Here is a 17,346-nt window from a genome sequence, read left to right on the forward strand (position 1 = left end):
TTCTCTCAGTTTGCATAATGTTATGAATTTGGTTGAACCCATGCATACAGCATATAAAAAATAAAATAAAAATCTTTAAAACATCTGGGGCAGTGTGGCTACGTTTAGACAGGCAGCCAAATTCTGATGTTTTTACATCAGATCTTTTCACATCAGATCCTTTTCAGATCTGATCTGATTGCTCAAAAGACAAATTAGTGAAAAAAATATCAGAATTGGTCTACCTGTCTAAACGCAGCCTAAGTATCAAGTGTCTCAGATTAGGATCAGATCCCTGCTGTCCATATTATATTTTTCATTGTGATCTAAAAGGCAAAACCGATCCTAAAATCCACACTCCTAATATTACTCTGAGACACTTGATACGGCCCTGAAGTGAAATAATGTTCAACATTTACAATTGTGTCTGCAGACATTTTATTGTAAATCTCAGGCAAGGAAGATACTAAAGGTGGCAACCATTTTGGTAATGATGTGACTAAGGTGAATAGTTTACTCTACATTACAATGTATAATAGAAAAGAGCAGACAAAACCAAAGGGACTTCAATGAAATCTTATGTGAACAGAATAATATTTCTAATACAGCTTGAACATGATTCACATAAGCCTAAACACAAACTTAAGACACACCTGTCTACATACAAACACATTCACACTATAAAGACTGTTCACTCCGGTTTAGATGCCAGAACACAGAAATACTCCAGCGTCACTTCCATGAGTGTGTCTGGTGATGTGACTCCCATCTCCTTCAGAAACCTGCAACAATATGACATCAATATATTTTATAAAATAATTCCATGTGGGATGGACCAGAAAAGTAGCATGGATGACATTTTGTATATATTCGTTCATTTCTTTCTTAATTTATTTGTTCAATAATTTTTTATTATCTCATTAGTTCATTCATTCACCCATAATCCATTCATCCATCCATTCAGTCATTCATTCATCCGTTGATTGACCAGGGTTGTTACCTGTCGAGTGTTCTCTGCCGCAGTGCGGTGGCAGCATCAGGCTCGGCCCTCTGGAAGGCCTGGTACATGGAGAAGGACTCCATGAAGCCCACTATGTTACTCACTGAGATCTGCTGCTTCAGTGGGATACACGCAATCCTGAAAGAAGAACAGATACCCACACTGTTGAACTGAGAGGAGAGTCATAGTGGATGCCCTAAGCTCCTAAGGGAGCCAAGAGGTTTAAGTCAAGTAAGTCATAATATTGAATACTCCTGCAGTTTATTGAGTACAACATTTGATTTTGACCACCTGAGAGTCAATAGGTGGGAGTACATTACTTCTGTATATATATATATATATTTATTTCATTCTCAAATAGAAACTCAGAGACACAGGGTCAAAGTCACACCATGAGAAATGTTTTAATGTGTAACTGGCTGTTCTACTGGGTTCCCACAGTATGAGTTACCTCTCTTTGTCAGGGAAGGGGATAGCAGCGTAAAGCTCCTGTAGTTTGGTGTTGGCCACTGCTACCTTTGTGCTGGTGTATGGTAACAGCACCTTCTTGAACTGGGGATAGCAAAGTCAAATCTCACCAGTCAGGAAACATGGTACTTATATCAAACACAGAATTGTGAGGGTTTGTTGATTCATACAGAAGATCCCATGGAGGTTAATCATATATTGTTCACAAGAGACATGTCTCAATGAACAAACATTTTATAAGCATTCTTTACATGAAAACAACTGAACTTAGCACCCACTGAAAATAAACATATGACACACTGAGCCGATTACGTGGCATTGGTTTGTCACCATAAAAATAGAATGTCATTCTAGATCTGTTTGTCACCTCCTCATAGATGTCAGTGAGTCTGTCCCCACATGAGCCGTAATGGAGTCTGAAGTTATCAGCAAAGCCAAGCAGAGCCATGCAGCCGCAAGGCTTCAGGACCCGGCCTGCCTCCAAGAGGAACCGCTGCTGGTCAAACCAATGGGCCGCTGAGGCTGCAGTCAGTAGGTCCACAGAACCATCCGGAAACGGCAGCTCCTCTGCAGTGCCTTTTCTGTAAGTATTAAGACAGCACCAATCATTGAGGATTTCTACATAAACTAACATATTAACTAGGTGCCTATTGAGAGTGGGGAGATACTGCTGACCTTTGTGCTGAGTGTAATTGACCGTCTCTGCAGATTGTCATCACTGTTCATTTTTAAACAACATACACCTTGGTTTTACTATCCAGGTGGGGACAACATTTCTTATTCCCATTCAAAATCCTATTTTCCCGAACCCTTAACCCTAAACCTTAACCCTAACCCCAAACCCCTAACTAAACCTTAATCTAACTCATAACCCTTACACATAACCTAACCCCTATGCCTAAAATAGGATCAACAAAATGTCCCCACTTGTCAAATTTTTCTTCTTTTACTATCCTTGTGAGGACTTTTGGACATCAAAAGGATAGTAAAGTTAGACCACACACACGTTCAAACACCTGTAGGTGATGTTGTTGAACCCTGCCACTGCCCTGGCTTCCTCCAGTTGGCACTCGCTAATGTCGATGCCCACCACCTCCTGGAAGTGTGGGGCCATCAAGCGTGAGTTCTGCCCCGTCCCACAGCCCAGGTCCACAGCTAGAGCATGAGGCTGGACTTTCTGAAGAGAAAGGACCAGTGAGACACTATATAACTAGCCTTCACTAAAGGAGAGTGATAGCTAGTGATAGAGGAAATGTGATGTTCAATACAGATATATATGTATATATTTTACACGCTGGTCTTTGCTCTATAGGTATGACACATTGCATGCTGAATTTCAAGCTTACGGTAATAACGTAACGGCTGTCGGGAGAGAGTGTAGACCAAGGCGCAGCGGAGTTAGTGTTCATCATGATTTTAATGGACGAAAGAACACTATACACAAAAACGAGACCACTGACAGCCAACCAGTACTGTCAGGTGCAATACGTAACAGAAACAATTACCCACAAAACCCCAACGGAAAAACAGGCACTTATGTGTGACTCCCAATCAGCAACAACCAACAACAGCTGTGCCTGATTGGAAGCCACACGGCCAAAATCAATGAAACAGACAACATAGAAAATGAACATAGAATGCCCACCCAATGTAACACCCTGGCCTAACCAAAATAAAGAACAAAAACCCCTCTCTATGGCCAGGGCGTTACAGATAATGGATGACAGTTTAGTAACCTATTGTCACAAGATTTAAAAGCATTTAGAAACAGGAAATGGTTGAGATATATGGTTTCTACATCTGATTTAAAATGTCATAATCCTGAAATGTTATGCAATAGAGGGCATTTTTTACTTTCATTTCTATCTCGGACACTGCGTGGAACCATTACACCAAAGACCTATCTTAGACAACCTAAGATTTGTCTTAGCTGCCAACTGTGCAAGTCTAACGTCATGTAGAAGACAGTCTATAACAGTAATATTATCTTTTCTTGGCACACCTTCCTTTCCAGGTACTGCAGGATGATGTCTCTGATCTCCTCTGGGGGTACAAAGCGGTACCTCTGGTAGATGGAGGCATGGTGTTTCTCCTCAAACAGCCGGTGGGTCATGGTGCTCTGCTGTCGTCTGCTCCGCTAGCCTAGTGCTCCTTCCAGCTTGCAGTGACTCAGCAGAGACACAGACACAGACACAGAGACTGATCTGCTCCTTTACTAGGATCTGTCAATCATTACATGGAAGGAGGAGAGATACTGTATATAAAGGGGGGGATAGAGGAGGCTACTGCAAGTAATCACTTAGTCACATAAAGGAGAGGTTAAAATATCTACTATGACAACTGGGCTGCTAATTTCAAATAACTTGTCACCTCCACTATAGGAGATGGCAAAACATTAAAAAACCGATGGGAACCAGGCTCGAATTTGCACACGACTTTGTGGTTTCGTTCTTGAGATATAGTTCAGATGGCACTGTTCCAGAATAGTATCAGTAGTTTTAGCTTTTATGTTTGCTCACTACAGGAAGACGTGTACGAGTTTGAGGAGACAAGGGTCCCATTGTCCGGTTTGGCCCTTGGCCTAATTTCACTGTGTCCACATCAACAAAGGACTTTAACCCTTCAGTCCCCTCTCCCATCAAATTGTGGTACTGTTACATAAGGCAAGACTGTTCTGAGTGAGACGGTATTGGTAAATCCATGTCAAATTCACCCTGAATAAAATGATTTTGTACCTACAAGTCTACTAGGCCTACTTATATAAAAAAAATCTTTCACTGTAATGTAAAAAGAGTTTGAGTCCACGTTAGTGTTACTCAAAACAAAACATGACCCTCCAGTCCAGTCCACCTTCCTCCTCTCCCCTCTGGGGTTGGCTCTGACCTTTAGGAGATGTTAGTGACGGTTGCATGCTCCTGGGCCACCTCCAGCTGGGCAGGGCTCACGTCGGTCCCCAACACCGAGGAGAAGTGAGGAGGCCAGGAGCAAGGTGCCCTGACGCGACCCACACCCTACATCTACTGCCAGGTCAAAGGGCTGCATGCCCCTTTGTCAAACAGGACACATCAACGTCACACACACATGTATGTGACATTGTTAGTACATGCAAACATTTTTAAAGGCATTAGAATGTAAATAGACCATCTTTTTCTGGTGCAAAAACATTAAAAAGCTAGAACGAAACATGCATTGATATAATTCTGTAATGTTTCGCAATAATATTTTCCATTGTAACTATTTCACATCCATAGAAGACTGTAACCATTTAATCTGAGCATGCATAATCCATGATATTTGATTTAGGAAAACCAAGTCTGTATAATGTGTAACAGGTGTATGTCACTCCTACCTTTCTCTTCAGGAAGAACATGACCTCTTCAATGAGCTGAGACTCTGTATTTCCAGTAGGAGGCAGCATGCTCCTTACCTTCAAACAGATGATGGGCCATCCATGTCACTGAGCTATACTACAGGAGAAAACAACACAGGAATACAATGGTATTCACCAACCCAGAAAGAGACCTGCTTTTCATAAAGTTTTTACTAAAACTCCTGCAACCTCTCTTTCTCACTGGGTTGTGGAGGCTACGTTAAGGAATGTGATCACACACACCCTACAACACTCATCGCAGGAGATTCCCTTTCTTCACAGGGCCAGTTCCAGGGAAACCACTAGGTGCTTGGCCAGGCTAGTATGAGACAGGCCCCAGATAGAGAGAGGAAGGGGCAGTGCAGCGGATTCATGGGGATGTGGGTTGTTTGCTAATGAGGCTGGGCCAGGGTTACATGGGGTCAAAGAGAGCTGTGTGCTGTGTCAGAACCAATAAGACGTCCCATGGAGATGGGATGGGGGAAGGATCAGAAACTTGTTTTCCTATGAGGTGTTTTCCTTGTTGTGATTGATGTGGGAAAATACAAAAGCCTGATGAGTTCAGTCTCCTTACTCAGATAAAAACCCTATTCCAACTGATCACTGAGCCATAAATCAACAGGCTTTGTACTGAGCTGCACTACCACTAGCTCACTGAAAGAGTTAATCATAAACGGTCAATGTCTGAAGGACTGGTCCAAGAACCGGTTAAAGGTCTTCTCTCAGTTTGCATAATGTTATGAATTTGTTTGAACCCATGCATACAGCATATAAAAAATAAAATAAAAATCTTTAAAACATCTGGGGCAGTGTGGCTACGTTTAGACAGGCAGCCAAATTCTGATGTTTTTACATCAGATCTTTTCACATCAGATCCTTTTCAGATCTGATCTGATTGCTCAAAAGACAAATTAGTGAAAAAAATATCAGAATTGGTCTACCTGTCTAAACGCAGCCTAAGTATCAAGTGTCTCAGATTAGGATCAGATCCCTGCTGTCCATATTATATTTTTCATTGTGATCTAAAAGGCAAAACCGATCCTAAAATCCACACTCCTAATATTACTCTGAGACACTTGATACGGCCCTGAAGTTAAATAATGTTCAACATTTACAATTGTGTCTGCAGACATTTTATTGTAAATCTCAGGCAAGGAAGATAAAGGTGGCAACCATTTTGGTAATGATGTGACTAAGGTGAATAGTTTACTCTACATTACAATGTATAATAGAAAAGTGCAGACAAAACCAAAGGGACTTCAATGAAATCTTATGTGAACAGAATAATATTTCTAATAACAGCTTGAACATGATTCACACAAGCCTAAACACAAGCTTAAGACACATCTGTCTACACACAAACACATTCACACTTTAAAGAGTGTTCACTCCGGTTTAGATGCCAGAACACAGAAATACTCCCTTGTCACTTCCATGAGTGTGTCTGGTGATGTGACTCCCATCTCCTTCAGAAACCTGCAACAATATGACATCAATATATTTTATAAAATAATTCCATGTGGGATGGACCAGAAAAGTGGCATGGATGAGATTTTGTATTTATTTGTTCATTTCTTTCTTAATTTATTTGTTCAATAATTTTTTATTATCTCATTAGTTCATTCATTCACCTATAATCCATTCATCCATCCATTCAGTCATTCATTCATCCGTTGATTGACCAGGGTTGTTACCTGTCGAGTGTTCTCTGCAGCAGTGCGGTGGCAGCATTAGGCTCGGCCCTCTGGAAGGCCTGGTACATGGAGAAGGACTCCATGAAGCCCACTATGTTCCTCACTGAGATCTGCTGCTTCAGTGGGATACACTCAATCCTGAAAGAAGAACAGATACCCACACTGTTGAACTGAGAGGAGAGTCATAGTGGATGCCCTAAGCTCCCAAGGGGGCCAAGAGGTTTAAGTCAAGTAAGTCATAAAATTGAATAGTTCTGCAGTTTATTGAGTACAACATTTGATTTTGACCACCTGAGAGTCACTAGGAGGGAGTACATTACTTCTGTATATATATATATTTCATTCTCAAATAGAAACTTAGAGTCACAGGGTCAAAGTCACACCATGAGAAATGTTTTAATGTGTAACTGGCTGTTCTACTGGGTTCCCACAGAGGCTGTATGAGTTACCTCTCTTTGTCAGGGAAGGGGATAGCAGCGTAAAGCTCCTGTAGTTTGGTGTTGGCCACTGCTAACTGTGTGCTGGTGTATGGTAACAGCACTTTCTTGACCTGGGGATAGCAAAGTAAAATCTCACCAGTCAGGAAACATGGTACTTATATCAAACACAGAATTGTGAGGGTTTGTTGATTCATACAGAAGATCCCATGGAGGTTAATCATATATTGTTCACAAGAGACATGTCTCAATAAACAAACATTTTATAAGCATTCTTTACATGAAAACAACAACTGAACTTAGCACCCACTGAAAATAAACATATGACACACTGAGCCGATTACGTGGCATTGGTTTGTCACCATAAAAATAGAATGTCATTCTAGATCTGTTTGTCACCTCCTCATAGATGTCAGTGAGTCTGTCCCCACATGAGCCGTAATGGAGTCTGAAGTTATCAGCAAAGCCAAGCAGAGCCATGCAGCCGCAAGGCTTCAGGACCCGGCCTGCCTCCAAGAGGAACCGCTGCTGGTCAAACCAATGGGCCGCTGAGGCTGCAGTCAGTAGGTCCACAGAACCATCCGGAAACGGCAGCTCCTCTGCAGTGCCTTTTCTGTAAGTATTAAGACAGCACCAATCATTGAGGATTTCTACATAAACTAACATATTAACTAGGGGCCTATTGAGAGTGGGGAGATACTGCTGACCTTTGTGCTGAGTGTAATTGACCGTCTCTGCAGATTGTCATCACTGTTCATTTTTAAACAACATACACCTTGGTTTTACTATCCAGGTGGGGACAACATTTCTTATTCCCATTCAAAATCCTATTTTCCCGAACCCTTAACCCTAAACCTTAACCCTAACCCCAAACCCTTAACTAAACCTTAATCTAACTCATAACCCTTACACATAACCTAACCCCTATGCCTAAAATAGGATCAACAAAATGTCCCCACTTGTCCAATTTTTCTTCTTTTACTATCCTTGTGAGGACTTTTGGACCTCAAAAGGATAGTAAAGTTAGACCACACACACACACGTTCAAACACCTGTAGGTGATGTTGTTGAACCCTGCCACTGCCCTGGCTTCCTCCAGTTGGCACTCGCTAATGTCGATGCCCACCACCTCCTGGAAGTGTGGGGCCATCAAGCGTGAGTTCTGCCCCATCCCACAGCCCAGGTCCACAGCTAGAGCATGAGGCTGGACTTTCTGAAGAGAGAGGACCAGTGAGACACTATTTAACTAGCCTTCACTAAAGGAGAGTGATAGCTTGTGATAGTGTAAATGTGATGATCAATACAGATAATATACAGCACCAGTTAAAAGTTTGGACACACCAACTCATTCAAGGGTTTTTCTTTATTTTTACTATTTTCTAAATTGTAGAATATTAGTGAATACATCACAACTCTGAAATAACACATATGGAATCATGTAGTAACCAAAAAAAAAATCGGCTCCTCTATTATTATTGTAACTTTGTGCTCATTTTTGTGACTGTTTCGCGCCTTGCACTTTTTCCCTTTGGCTGGAGGTTTTGACGCAGTGGCGTCCATCTGTTTATTTGCCTCTGCCCAAATAAAGTGTACGCCTGTTCACAACTCTCTGCTCTCCTGCACCTAACTTCTCCTCCAGTAGTGCTCACCGTGACAGAATTTCACACCACCCATGGAGTCAGCAGGAGCCGGTAGCCCGGCCCGAGGAGTCGAGGAGCACATCCGGGAACACGCGGCAATGCTGCAACATCTCGGTGCCACGATGGATCGCGTTGTCCAGACCATGGACCGCTGGGAGAGACAGGAAGCCTCGACCAGCGCAGCCGGGGTTACCTCTACCCGTCCCTCCTGGATCCAGTCCCAGTGGGATGCGTCTCTCCCTTCCCAGGGAGTATGATGGGACCTCAGCACGGTGCCAGGGGGTTCCTATTACAACTGCATCTATACCTGGCCACCGTTCAACCAGCTCCCTCGGGAAGGGAGAGGGTGTCCGCCCTCGTCTCATGCCTCTCGGGGAGAGCTCTGGAGTGGATTGTCATTTCTCTTTGCTCATTTGAGCTGTTCTTGCCATAATATGGACTTTGTCTTTTTCCAAATGGGCTATCTTCTGTATACCACCCCTACCTTGTCACAACACAACCAATTGGCTCAAACGCATTAAGAAGGAAATCAATTATACAAATTAACTTTTAACTAGGCACACCTGCTAATTGAAATGCAAAAACGTAAAAACTACCTCATGATACTAGATGGGAGAATGCCAAGAGTGTGCAAAGCTGCCATCAAGGCAAAGGGTGGCTACTTTGAAGAATCTCAGATATATAAAACATATATTGATTTGTTTAACACTTTTTTCATTTAGATTGTGCATTTAAGACAAAAGTTGTGAACCTATGTAACGGTCTTCATCGTCCTCAGATGAAGGGGAAAAGAAATCAGACCAAAATGCAGCGTGGTAAGTGTTCGTCATTTTAATGTACAACTGAACACTAAAGGAACAAGCAAAACAAAAGAACAACCGAACAGTTCCGTCAGGTGCAAAACACTAAACAGAAAATAACCACCCACAAAGCCCAAAGGAAAACAGGCTGCCTAAGTATGACTCCCAATCAGCGACAACGATGTACAGCTGTCCCTGATTGAGAGCCATACCAGGCCAAAACAAAGAAATACAAAGCATAGAAAAAAGGACATAGAATGCCCACCCAAATCACACCCTGACCAAACCTAAATAGAGACATAAAAAAGGCTCTCTCAGGTCAGGGCGTGACAACCTAGACTGGATCCCATGATGCAGGGATTAGGTTATCGAACAGAACAGTTTCCTGAACAATAGCTTAAAACAATAACAAGTACAGAAACGTTTAAATAGTCTTCTGAAAGTTTGCAATGAAGTCATACTCAATTGTGATGTCAAATATAACAAAATCACCTTCCAAAATGCAATGGAGCTTGTAAAGCTATATGTGTTTCTCTCTCAGCTGAATATTTCACGTAAGCAAAGTTGCCAGGTCCCTCTCACAGTATTACCGGAAGTGTGCCCAGATTGTCCAAATAGCCATATGCATGCTGGGGCCTCAGTGTTAACCCTTGACTGTCCAGAATATTGAACCTATTGTAACCCTTGCTGATCCAGAGCATGTATAACATTGGAGATGTTTACATTTAAATTTACAGTAATTACGTGATGATAAGCAAGTGATTTAACCCCCCCCCCCCCCCTAGAAGCATGACTAAATGACCAAATAATTTCTAGAGGGAGTGAATGGTGGAATGTAGTGATGACAAACCAGCAATATAAGACAACATATAGGGCCATAGAAATAGGAAGGAACTGCACTGAATTTATTTGCAGCCTTTATGTTTATTTTTATTTTTTATGTTTATTTTTTGTTAGATTATGTTTCATTACATACACTTGTACAGAAAGATAAAGAAAATAATTATAAATGCTGACAATAAACATGAAGTTACAGTAGCTTTCAGTTTTATGTGTCCATGCCTTGATAGTTCAGATTTTAGTGCAATGTAAAATCTGTGTTCCATCATGCTGCTCATAATAGCGTCGTTCCACCAATTTGCTGCATTTTAGGAGTGTAACTTGGTTTGATTTCACCTCATTTTAACATTCTTTCATAAATAGCACATGTTCAACTTCATATAAACACTTTTACCCATCTCAAGAGGTTAAATAACAAAATGACTATAGTAAGTGACTGTTAAAGGGGCAATCAGCAGTTGATACATTGTCATGACGTTGGCCTCTTTTGGTACAGGGAGGACAGTTGACCCCTCCCTTTTGCACCACCACCCCCTACCTTCCCCCCAATCCACCCTGTGTGTAAAGGGTCGTAAAAACTCTAAAATTCCAGGAGAGTCTCTGGCCACATGGCCCATAGAGAGACACAGGAAATTCTTCCAACTCATAGAATTGGAGAGCCAAGCGACATTTTGTGTTCTGGAGAAGGTATGGAAGATTGGTGAAGAATCCAGCTACGAACTGATCCGCTTGGTACAATTTTGTGATAGTCAGAAGAGACAATATAGCCATATTACCATAAAACTGTTTATATAATAGCATCATAATGGTTGTATAGAATGTATTAATAAGGATAAAGCTTTTGTAAGACATTGAGATGCTATGTACTGATGTAATGTAATAGAATTGTATTTCTGTAACCAAATCTAACTCAGTCATAGGCACGCCCCCAGGGACCCATACAGGACCAGGCGTCATTTGACAAGCCTGTTCTATGGGCACTATAAAACACCCCCTGATTTACATTTCTTCAGACCAGGCCTACACTCTATGGCCAGAGGTTTGACCATCCAAGTACTCTACTGAAAGTGAACTATACCACGTGGTTGGTTAACTTTTAGACTATCGAGACCGACAGAATAAGAACAAGTCTTTGATTATAATTATTAGTCTGCAGCTAAGTAAATTATATCATCGAACGCGAAGACCAACGAAACAACCATTCTATGACGACATTAATGAATGTCGCTCTGAAAGATCTATTCTAACCGAGAGAGAGAGAGAGAGAACGCGGACAAAATTCCACAACAGAACAGAACTCTCGAACAAGGATCACGACGACACATGAGCGTAAATATATATTGATTGCAATTGTTCCCGAATGAGTGAGCCTTCAATTGTCAATTGTTAATATTAATGAACTCTGTGTAACTTCTCAGCTGACCGTTTATGACCCATTGTCTAACAGACCAGCCATGCTTGTTAGCCATTAGGGTACATTACTATACCAATCCTTTGTGACGATAATTACTGTTTGTATGTTTTTCTGTTAATTACTTAGTGTAGTAAATAAATGATTTTAAGACAATTGATGTATGGATGATTTTAGTAAAGACTGGGTTCGTGCAGATACAACAATTTACGACGTTTGGAATGAGACTGGACTAGAGGTAAAACACACCATTTAAACCAGAAGATAATCGGCCTATATAATAATATAGGAAAGTTATGTTAGGAAAATTATAACTTTGTAATCTGAATATTCTCCTTGGTGCCCCGATCTAGTTAATTACAATTAAACGATTAATCAGTTTAATCGCGTGATAATAATTACAGGGAGTTAATTGATAAACATGTCTTCCGTTTAATGGTACCCAAAGACACGACAACATCTATTTTTGGACTTGTAAATTAATGATATGTACCTATTGATTCTTGAAGAATATAACTTATAAATTCCTCATGAACTTAGTTGAACTGTCATACACCATCAGAACCCAAGATATAACCTTGCTCTATTCCAATGTTTGTAAACAAAGTACATTTTAACAAACACTATATAGCCTCAAAACACGGTTAAACGATCATTTTGATATTTGAGAGTGGTTACAGTTCTCCAGCCCCATCCCTTAGCTTTTTACTGAAACAGGGGCGGGGAACAGCTTTGTAATTGTTTCTACTGCTGATTGCCACTTTAAGTGGCAAATAAAGTAGCAGGGTTGACCGTAACAGGGTTGACGATTTAATTATTTATCTTAAAGTTTCACAAAAATTGCTAAATTGTTAAAAAAAATTCTAGCCTATCTATCTATGGGTAACAGAGTTGACATGTTACGCTCGACCTGCTCAGTTTTCCACCACAAAACACTAGCAAATTGCCAAAAATATTACAACCAGCTCACCTGCTTTCACACTAGGATTTGACTATGTTCAATGTTAAAAAAATATATATATTATAGTTTCACCATTTTAGAACGACAGTTCAGTTCACGTAAAAGGGTTGACTTTAAAATGAAGGACAGACGTAAATGAACCACTAATCACATGAAATGAATAATAATCTTCGGAAATAACTTTGTCAAAGCAACAAATGACTAGGGTTTTACAATTATGGTGAAAACAGAGATGACTATGATGATGACTATGAGCCACAGCTCAATAAGAATACTCTGGTGTATTCTGCTGGCATGTGTATTGGGCTATAATCATGGAATTTCTGCAGAAGTGAAGTCTCAGTTCATTGAATAAAACCTTCTAGCAATACAATTTCATTATTTGCTGAGGGGGGTCTTAAAATAAGTGTCCAGGGAAAATCTCACCGTTAAAAGTTCATATTCTGTTAATACCCAAATAATGTTATTGACTCATCCTTTACTCGTATTTGTGGCCAAAGCATAAATTGGAGAATGGACAGTTACTTTAAGAGTAATTCTTCCAAAGCAAAGTTTCAATAATTTTGCCATTCAAGTGGCCGGTCAAGTGATAGCATATGTCACTGAGGATTACTGTATAAGAAGTACATCAGTACCAAGCTGTTCTGCTAGGTTCATCTCCAGAGTTGCAGTTCAACGTCATCTCACTGATGTTGGAACTCTCTCTATACAGAGCGTAGGGAGGATTCTTTCTATCTGAGAAGACATAATAAAATATACATATTGCTATTAAAAGCATGCCCTGATTTATCCGTTCAACAAGAAGAGAAAATATAAGAAATTAAGAAAATGAAAAAAACTATAAGACATTTGCTGAAAATGTTACTCTAAAAACAAGGAAAACAATACTGACAAAAAATCTGTATCATCTACAAAGCAAAATAGTGATAATAGTAACTTTTATACAATTTCACAAGATACAAACAACACATTTTTCAAAGAGATAGGAAAATGTATTATTCACCATTTATGATATTCAGTGTGTTATAGACATAGAATATATCCATTCTGTAATAATATCTCCCCTGGCTGTGCTGATCAACGTTGTGCATGTTCATGTAAGTAGGATTGTTGTAGATGTGGTGTTAGAAGTAGCATTTCCATCTCTAATATGCTGCAGTGCAGTTGAATCTGGCAGAGGAGAAAACTCACAACTCACTCTCGGATCTAAACCAGCTGTCAATTTGGAAATAACAGACAAAACAAAGTAATTTGAATTGAATTACATAATAAATGTTGCAATTACTCTATGACGGAGATGACCGTGGACTTCAGAGAAGTTAGATATTACTGCACGGACGGAACTAGAAGCACAAGCATTTCGCTACACTCACATTAACATCTGCTAACCATGTGTATGTGACCAATAAAATGTGATTTGATTTGATGACCCATATGTACTTGAGTCCCTTCGCTCATGTCCTATAATATATAGATGTCGGCATATTACAATTGAAAAGGTTTAATATTGCCAGTCAACAAATGGAAACATTGAAAATATACATATACATTTGACAGTAAAGTTCATACTGAGCCAAGAGAAAATGGTTGGTTTGCTCTGAGAGAAAGAATAAACTCCATGTTAAAAATGTTTTTTTTTTTTTTTTTTTAAAGAACAAAACAGTTGTCTTTCTACAGATCTACACAACCTACTCCACATTTTCAAAGTGAAGGAAAGTTATAAAAAATGTTCTTAATTAATACAAAAATTAAAAAACAAAGATGTCTAATTGCATACTTCTTCACACCCTAGAGTTAACACTTGATGGAATCACCTTAGGCAGCCATTACAGCTGTGAATCATTTTGAATAATATTCTAAAAACTTTGCACAACTTTTAGTGCAGGGATGGGCCCTCGGATCAATTTCCACAAAAAAAAACTCAGTCGGGGAATTCAGTCGGGGTCTCAACTTACTGTTGCAAGTTAGAATAGTAGAATACACACGGCGTAATTTCTCTTGTTATGTCAGTCACTGACAGTCAGTCAATTAGCCCATGACAGCTAACATTTTTTGATTGCTAAGTTAATTTAGCGGCCAGCTATTTAGCTTGTTATTATGGTTGAATTACTGGCTGGGGGGACAATATTGATTTTTGTTAGTCAGTCTCACTCAGATACTAACTGAAAACATTTCTCTCCACCTTATCGCAACATGTGTAGAATTGCAGAAAATTAGCTGCAAAACATCTAATTTTCCTCTCCTGGCAAAATGAGTAGAATTGCATGAAATTAGTTCTAAAATAGCTAAATCTTCTCTCCGCTGGATGTGGGTGCACAGATTTTTTGTGGCCCCCACCCCTTCAAACCTGCCCATCCATGTCTTAGGGCAACATACTGTATGTCCACTGATTTTGTTCAAATTGCTCAAGCTCAGTAAATTTGCTTGGGAATCATTGATGGACAGCAATGTTGAAACATTGTTTCTTATTTTCAAGCAAATTTAAGTCAGGACTGAAACTAGACCACTCAAGAACACTCAACACCTGTTATAAAACCATTCTGGTGTGTCTTTGGCAGAAAAATAAGTGTAATTGTCTCACTGAAAATAAACCTCTATCCCAGGGTTAGGTTTTCATAAGACTGAGGTTGTCACGGCTGTTCGAAGGATCGGACCAAAATGCAGCGTGTTCGTAGTCCACATATTTATTTATAGTGAAACTAAATGCAATACATGAAAATACTTGAATACACACAAAACAACAAACCGTGACGCAGAGAGGAAAACACACTATTCAAAAGATAATCACCCACAAAAAAACAGGAAGAAAAAACCCCCACTTAAATACGATCTCCGATCAGAGGCAACGAGGATCAGCTGACTCCAATTGGAGATCAACCCAAACAACCTCAACATAGAAACAGAAAAAACAGAACTCAAACATAGAAATAGAAAACATAGAAAACCCAAAACACCCCCTGTCATGCCCTGACCTACTCTACCATAGAAAATTACATCTTACTAGGGTCAGGACGTGACAGAGGTGGGTTTTCCTTTAATTTTTTACCTGGGTTTTGCTCCTTTGATATTTTTTTTTATCCTGACAAACTGTGGAGGCAGTATCATGTTATGGGTATGCTTGTCACCGGAAGGGACTGGGGAGTTTGTTAGGATCAAAAGAAATGTGAATGGAGCAAAGCCCAGGTAAAACCTTATAGGATAAGGTTGGTAGAATCTTATTCAAAATGATTCATAGCTGTAATGGGTACGAAAGGTGCTTCGATCCACCAAGTATTAACTCTGGGGTGTGACTGAAGACATATGCAATCAATACAGCCTCATTTTATGTTTCTTAGTAATTTGGAAAATGTTCTATAATTTTTCTTTCACTTTCAAAATGTGGAGTAGGTTGTGTAGATCAGTAGAAAACAATTATCCTTTTTAGATGTCATTTTACGGCAGCAAAATGTGTGCACGACTGTATGCTATCAAGCCAGTTGCAAACATAAAAATTGCAACATTATTGAAACGTGACTTTTTAAGTGAATAATTACTCTTAAGAACTCCCATCTGCAAAGTTTTAAGTGGACATAGACTTACCTTCTGTAGAAAGTCCATGATTATATCCCGATACCCACAAGAGCAGGATCTGTCCACCCTCTGTCTGAAAGAATCATTGATAGGGTGGTTTCTGACAACACCCAAAACCCTCAACATGCAACATCGGTGAAGGTGGCTTCAGCATAGAGAGAACATCCAAACGGGGTATCAATGCAGGAGAATCCTCAGAGATTCTCATTCCGGGGTTTCAAGCTAGACCACTGAAGCCAGCCAGTGGTGTTGAGGTGTGAGGTGTCGGAGGTGAGCGGTGACCCTGTGACCCTGGCCTGGATGAGGATGGAGGGGAGCAGGGGGCTGCTGGTCAAACAGGACATCCTGACAGAGAGTCATGCCAACAGGATGCTCAGTGTGACCCTGCCCAGCCTCCGTAGTGTGTGGTGTTCACAGAGGGCATGCTCAGAACAACAGCCTCCCTGACCCTCACAATGCCCGACGATATAGGTACGTAGCTCACAGACACTTTATGAGTAGAACATTCTGTATAAAATGTTTTGCCTAAAACATTATTACAAAGAATACATTTACAGGTGTCTATAGCCATAGTTCCTATAGCCATAGTTCTAGCCACATCATTTGTACCTTTTGGAAAAGTAGCCTCCATTGAATGCGAGGCACTGGTGTCAACCCGTCATATCACACATGTATCTCTCTCTCCCTCTCCCTCTCTCCCTCTCTCTCTCTCTCTCTCTCTCTCTCTCTCTGTGCCATTGACAGAGAGCAGTCTGTAGCCTGTGATCATTGTTGCCTGTTTTGGGTTGGTGTGTGCCATTGCTGTGATCCTGATGAGATTTGGTGTTTTCCACAGGAGGGAGATCAGTAGCCACACTGATTTCTAACTTCTACTGTGTTCCTAAATGTAATGCTATTCTATGTTAAGATGGACCTGTCTCAAGTAATGTTTTGTTTCTACCTTGAAGGTATGACAGACCTACCACTGACTGAGATGAGAGAGACAAAGGTATCTACAATACAGTATACTTGCACAAAAAACTAAACACATTTCCAATGGATGCAGTGACACTGGCATGTTAGATGTAACTCTGTTTTTATCTTCTTCATTTTTGTAACTGTCTGTTTAAGACCAAGACATACCTGAGCTCATCTATGAAAACAATCCCAACTCTAACATTTATGAAACACCCACTA

The 17,346-nt window shown here is 40.3% G+C and overlaps 2 protein-coding genes across 3 annotated transcripts; both read right to left on the reverse strand.

The window, feature by feature from the left end:
- Positions 1-400: 400 nt before the first annotated feature.
- LOC106586297 (putative methyltransferase DDB_G0268948) lies at positions 401-3,664 on the reverse strand. 2 transcript variants are annotated; one of them, XM_045707305.2, is made up of 6 exons: positions 3,450-3,664; positions 2,464-2,624; positions 1,815-2,028; positions 1,431-1,531; positions 980-1,117; positions 401-761 (listed from the first exon to the last, which is right to left on the reverse strand). In XM_045707305.2, the coding sequence occupies exons 1-6, from the start codon at positions 3,558-3,560 to the stop codon at positions 671-673; spliced, it is 816 nt and encodes a 271-aa protein (XP_045563261.2). In that variant the 5' UTR covers positions 3,561-3,664; the 3' UTR covers positions 401-670. The 2 variants fall into 2 exon arrangements, with proteins under 2 accessions (XP_045563261.2, XP_014028908.2); XM_014173433.3 differs by having other exon boundaries at positions 2,452-2,624; positions 3,450-3,654.
- A 2,270-nt stretch (positions 3,665-5,934) lies between these two features.
- LOC106586299 (putative methyltransferase DDB_G0268948) lies at positions 5,935-16,197 on the reverse strand. Its single transcript, XM_014173440.3, has 6 exons — positions 16,180-16,197; positions 8,001-8,194; positions 7,348-7,561; positions 6,961-7,061; positions 6,512-6,649; positions 5,935-6,293 (listed from the first exon to the last, which is right to left on the reverse strand). The coding sequence occupies exons 1-6, from the start codon at positions 16,195-16,197 to the stop codon at positions 6,203-6,205; spliced, it is 756 nt and encodes a 251-aa protein (XP_014028915.3). The 3' UTR covers positions 5,935-6,202.
- Positions 16,198-17,346: the final 1,149 nt, after the last annotated feature.

This window comes from Salmo salar, chromosome 25 (assembly GCF_965601325.2).
Source record: "Salmo salar chromosome 25, fSalSal1, whole genome shotgun sequence".
Classification (NCBI taxonomy): domain Eukaryota; kingdom Metazoa; phylum Chordata; class Actinopteri; order Salmoniformes; family Salmonidae; genus Salmo; species Salmo salar.

Excerpts from the sequence above, each read along its gene's own strand:
- LOC106586299 (XM_014173440.3), bottom strand. Across the intron at positions 7,062-7,347 it reads TCACTGACATCTATGAGGAG|GTCAAGAAAGTGCTGTTACC; the intron begins GTGACAAACAGA and ends TGCTATCCCCAG. Across the intron at positions 6,650-6,960 it reads CCCTTCCCTGACAAAGAGAG|GATTGAGTGTATCCCACTGA; the intron begins GTAACTCATACA and ends TTCTTCTTTCAG.
- LOC106586297 (XM_014173433.3), bottom strand. The coding sequence starts at position 3,560 with ATGACCCACCGGCTGTTTGAGGAGAAACACCATGCCTCCATCTACCAG. Across the intron at positions 2,625-3,449 it reads TGCAGTACCTGGAAAGGAAG|AAAGTCCAGCCTCATGCTCT; the intron begins GTGTGCCAAGAA and ends CTTTCTCTTCAG. Across the intron at positions 762-979 it reads CGGCAGAGAACACTCGACAG|GTTTCTGAAGGAGATGGGAG; the intron begins GTAACAACCCTG and ends ATATTGTTGCAG.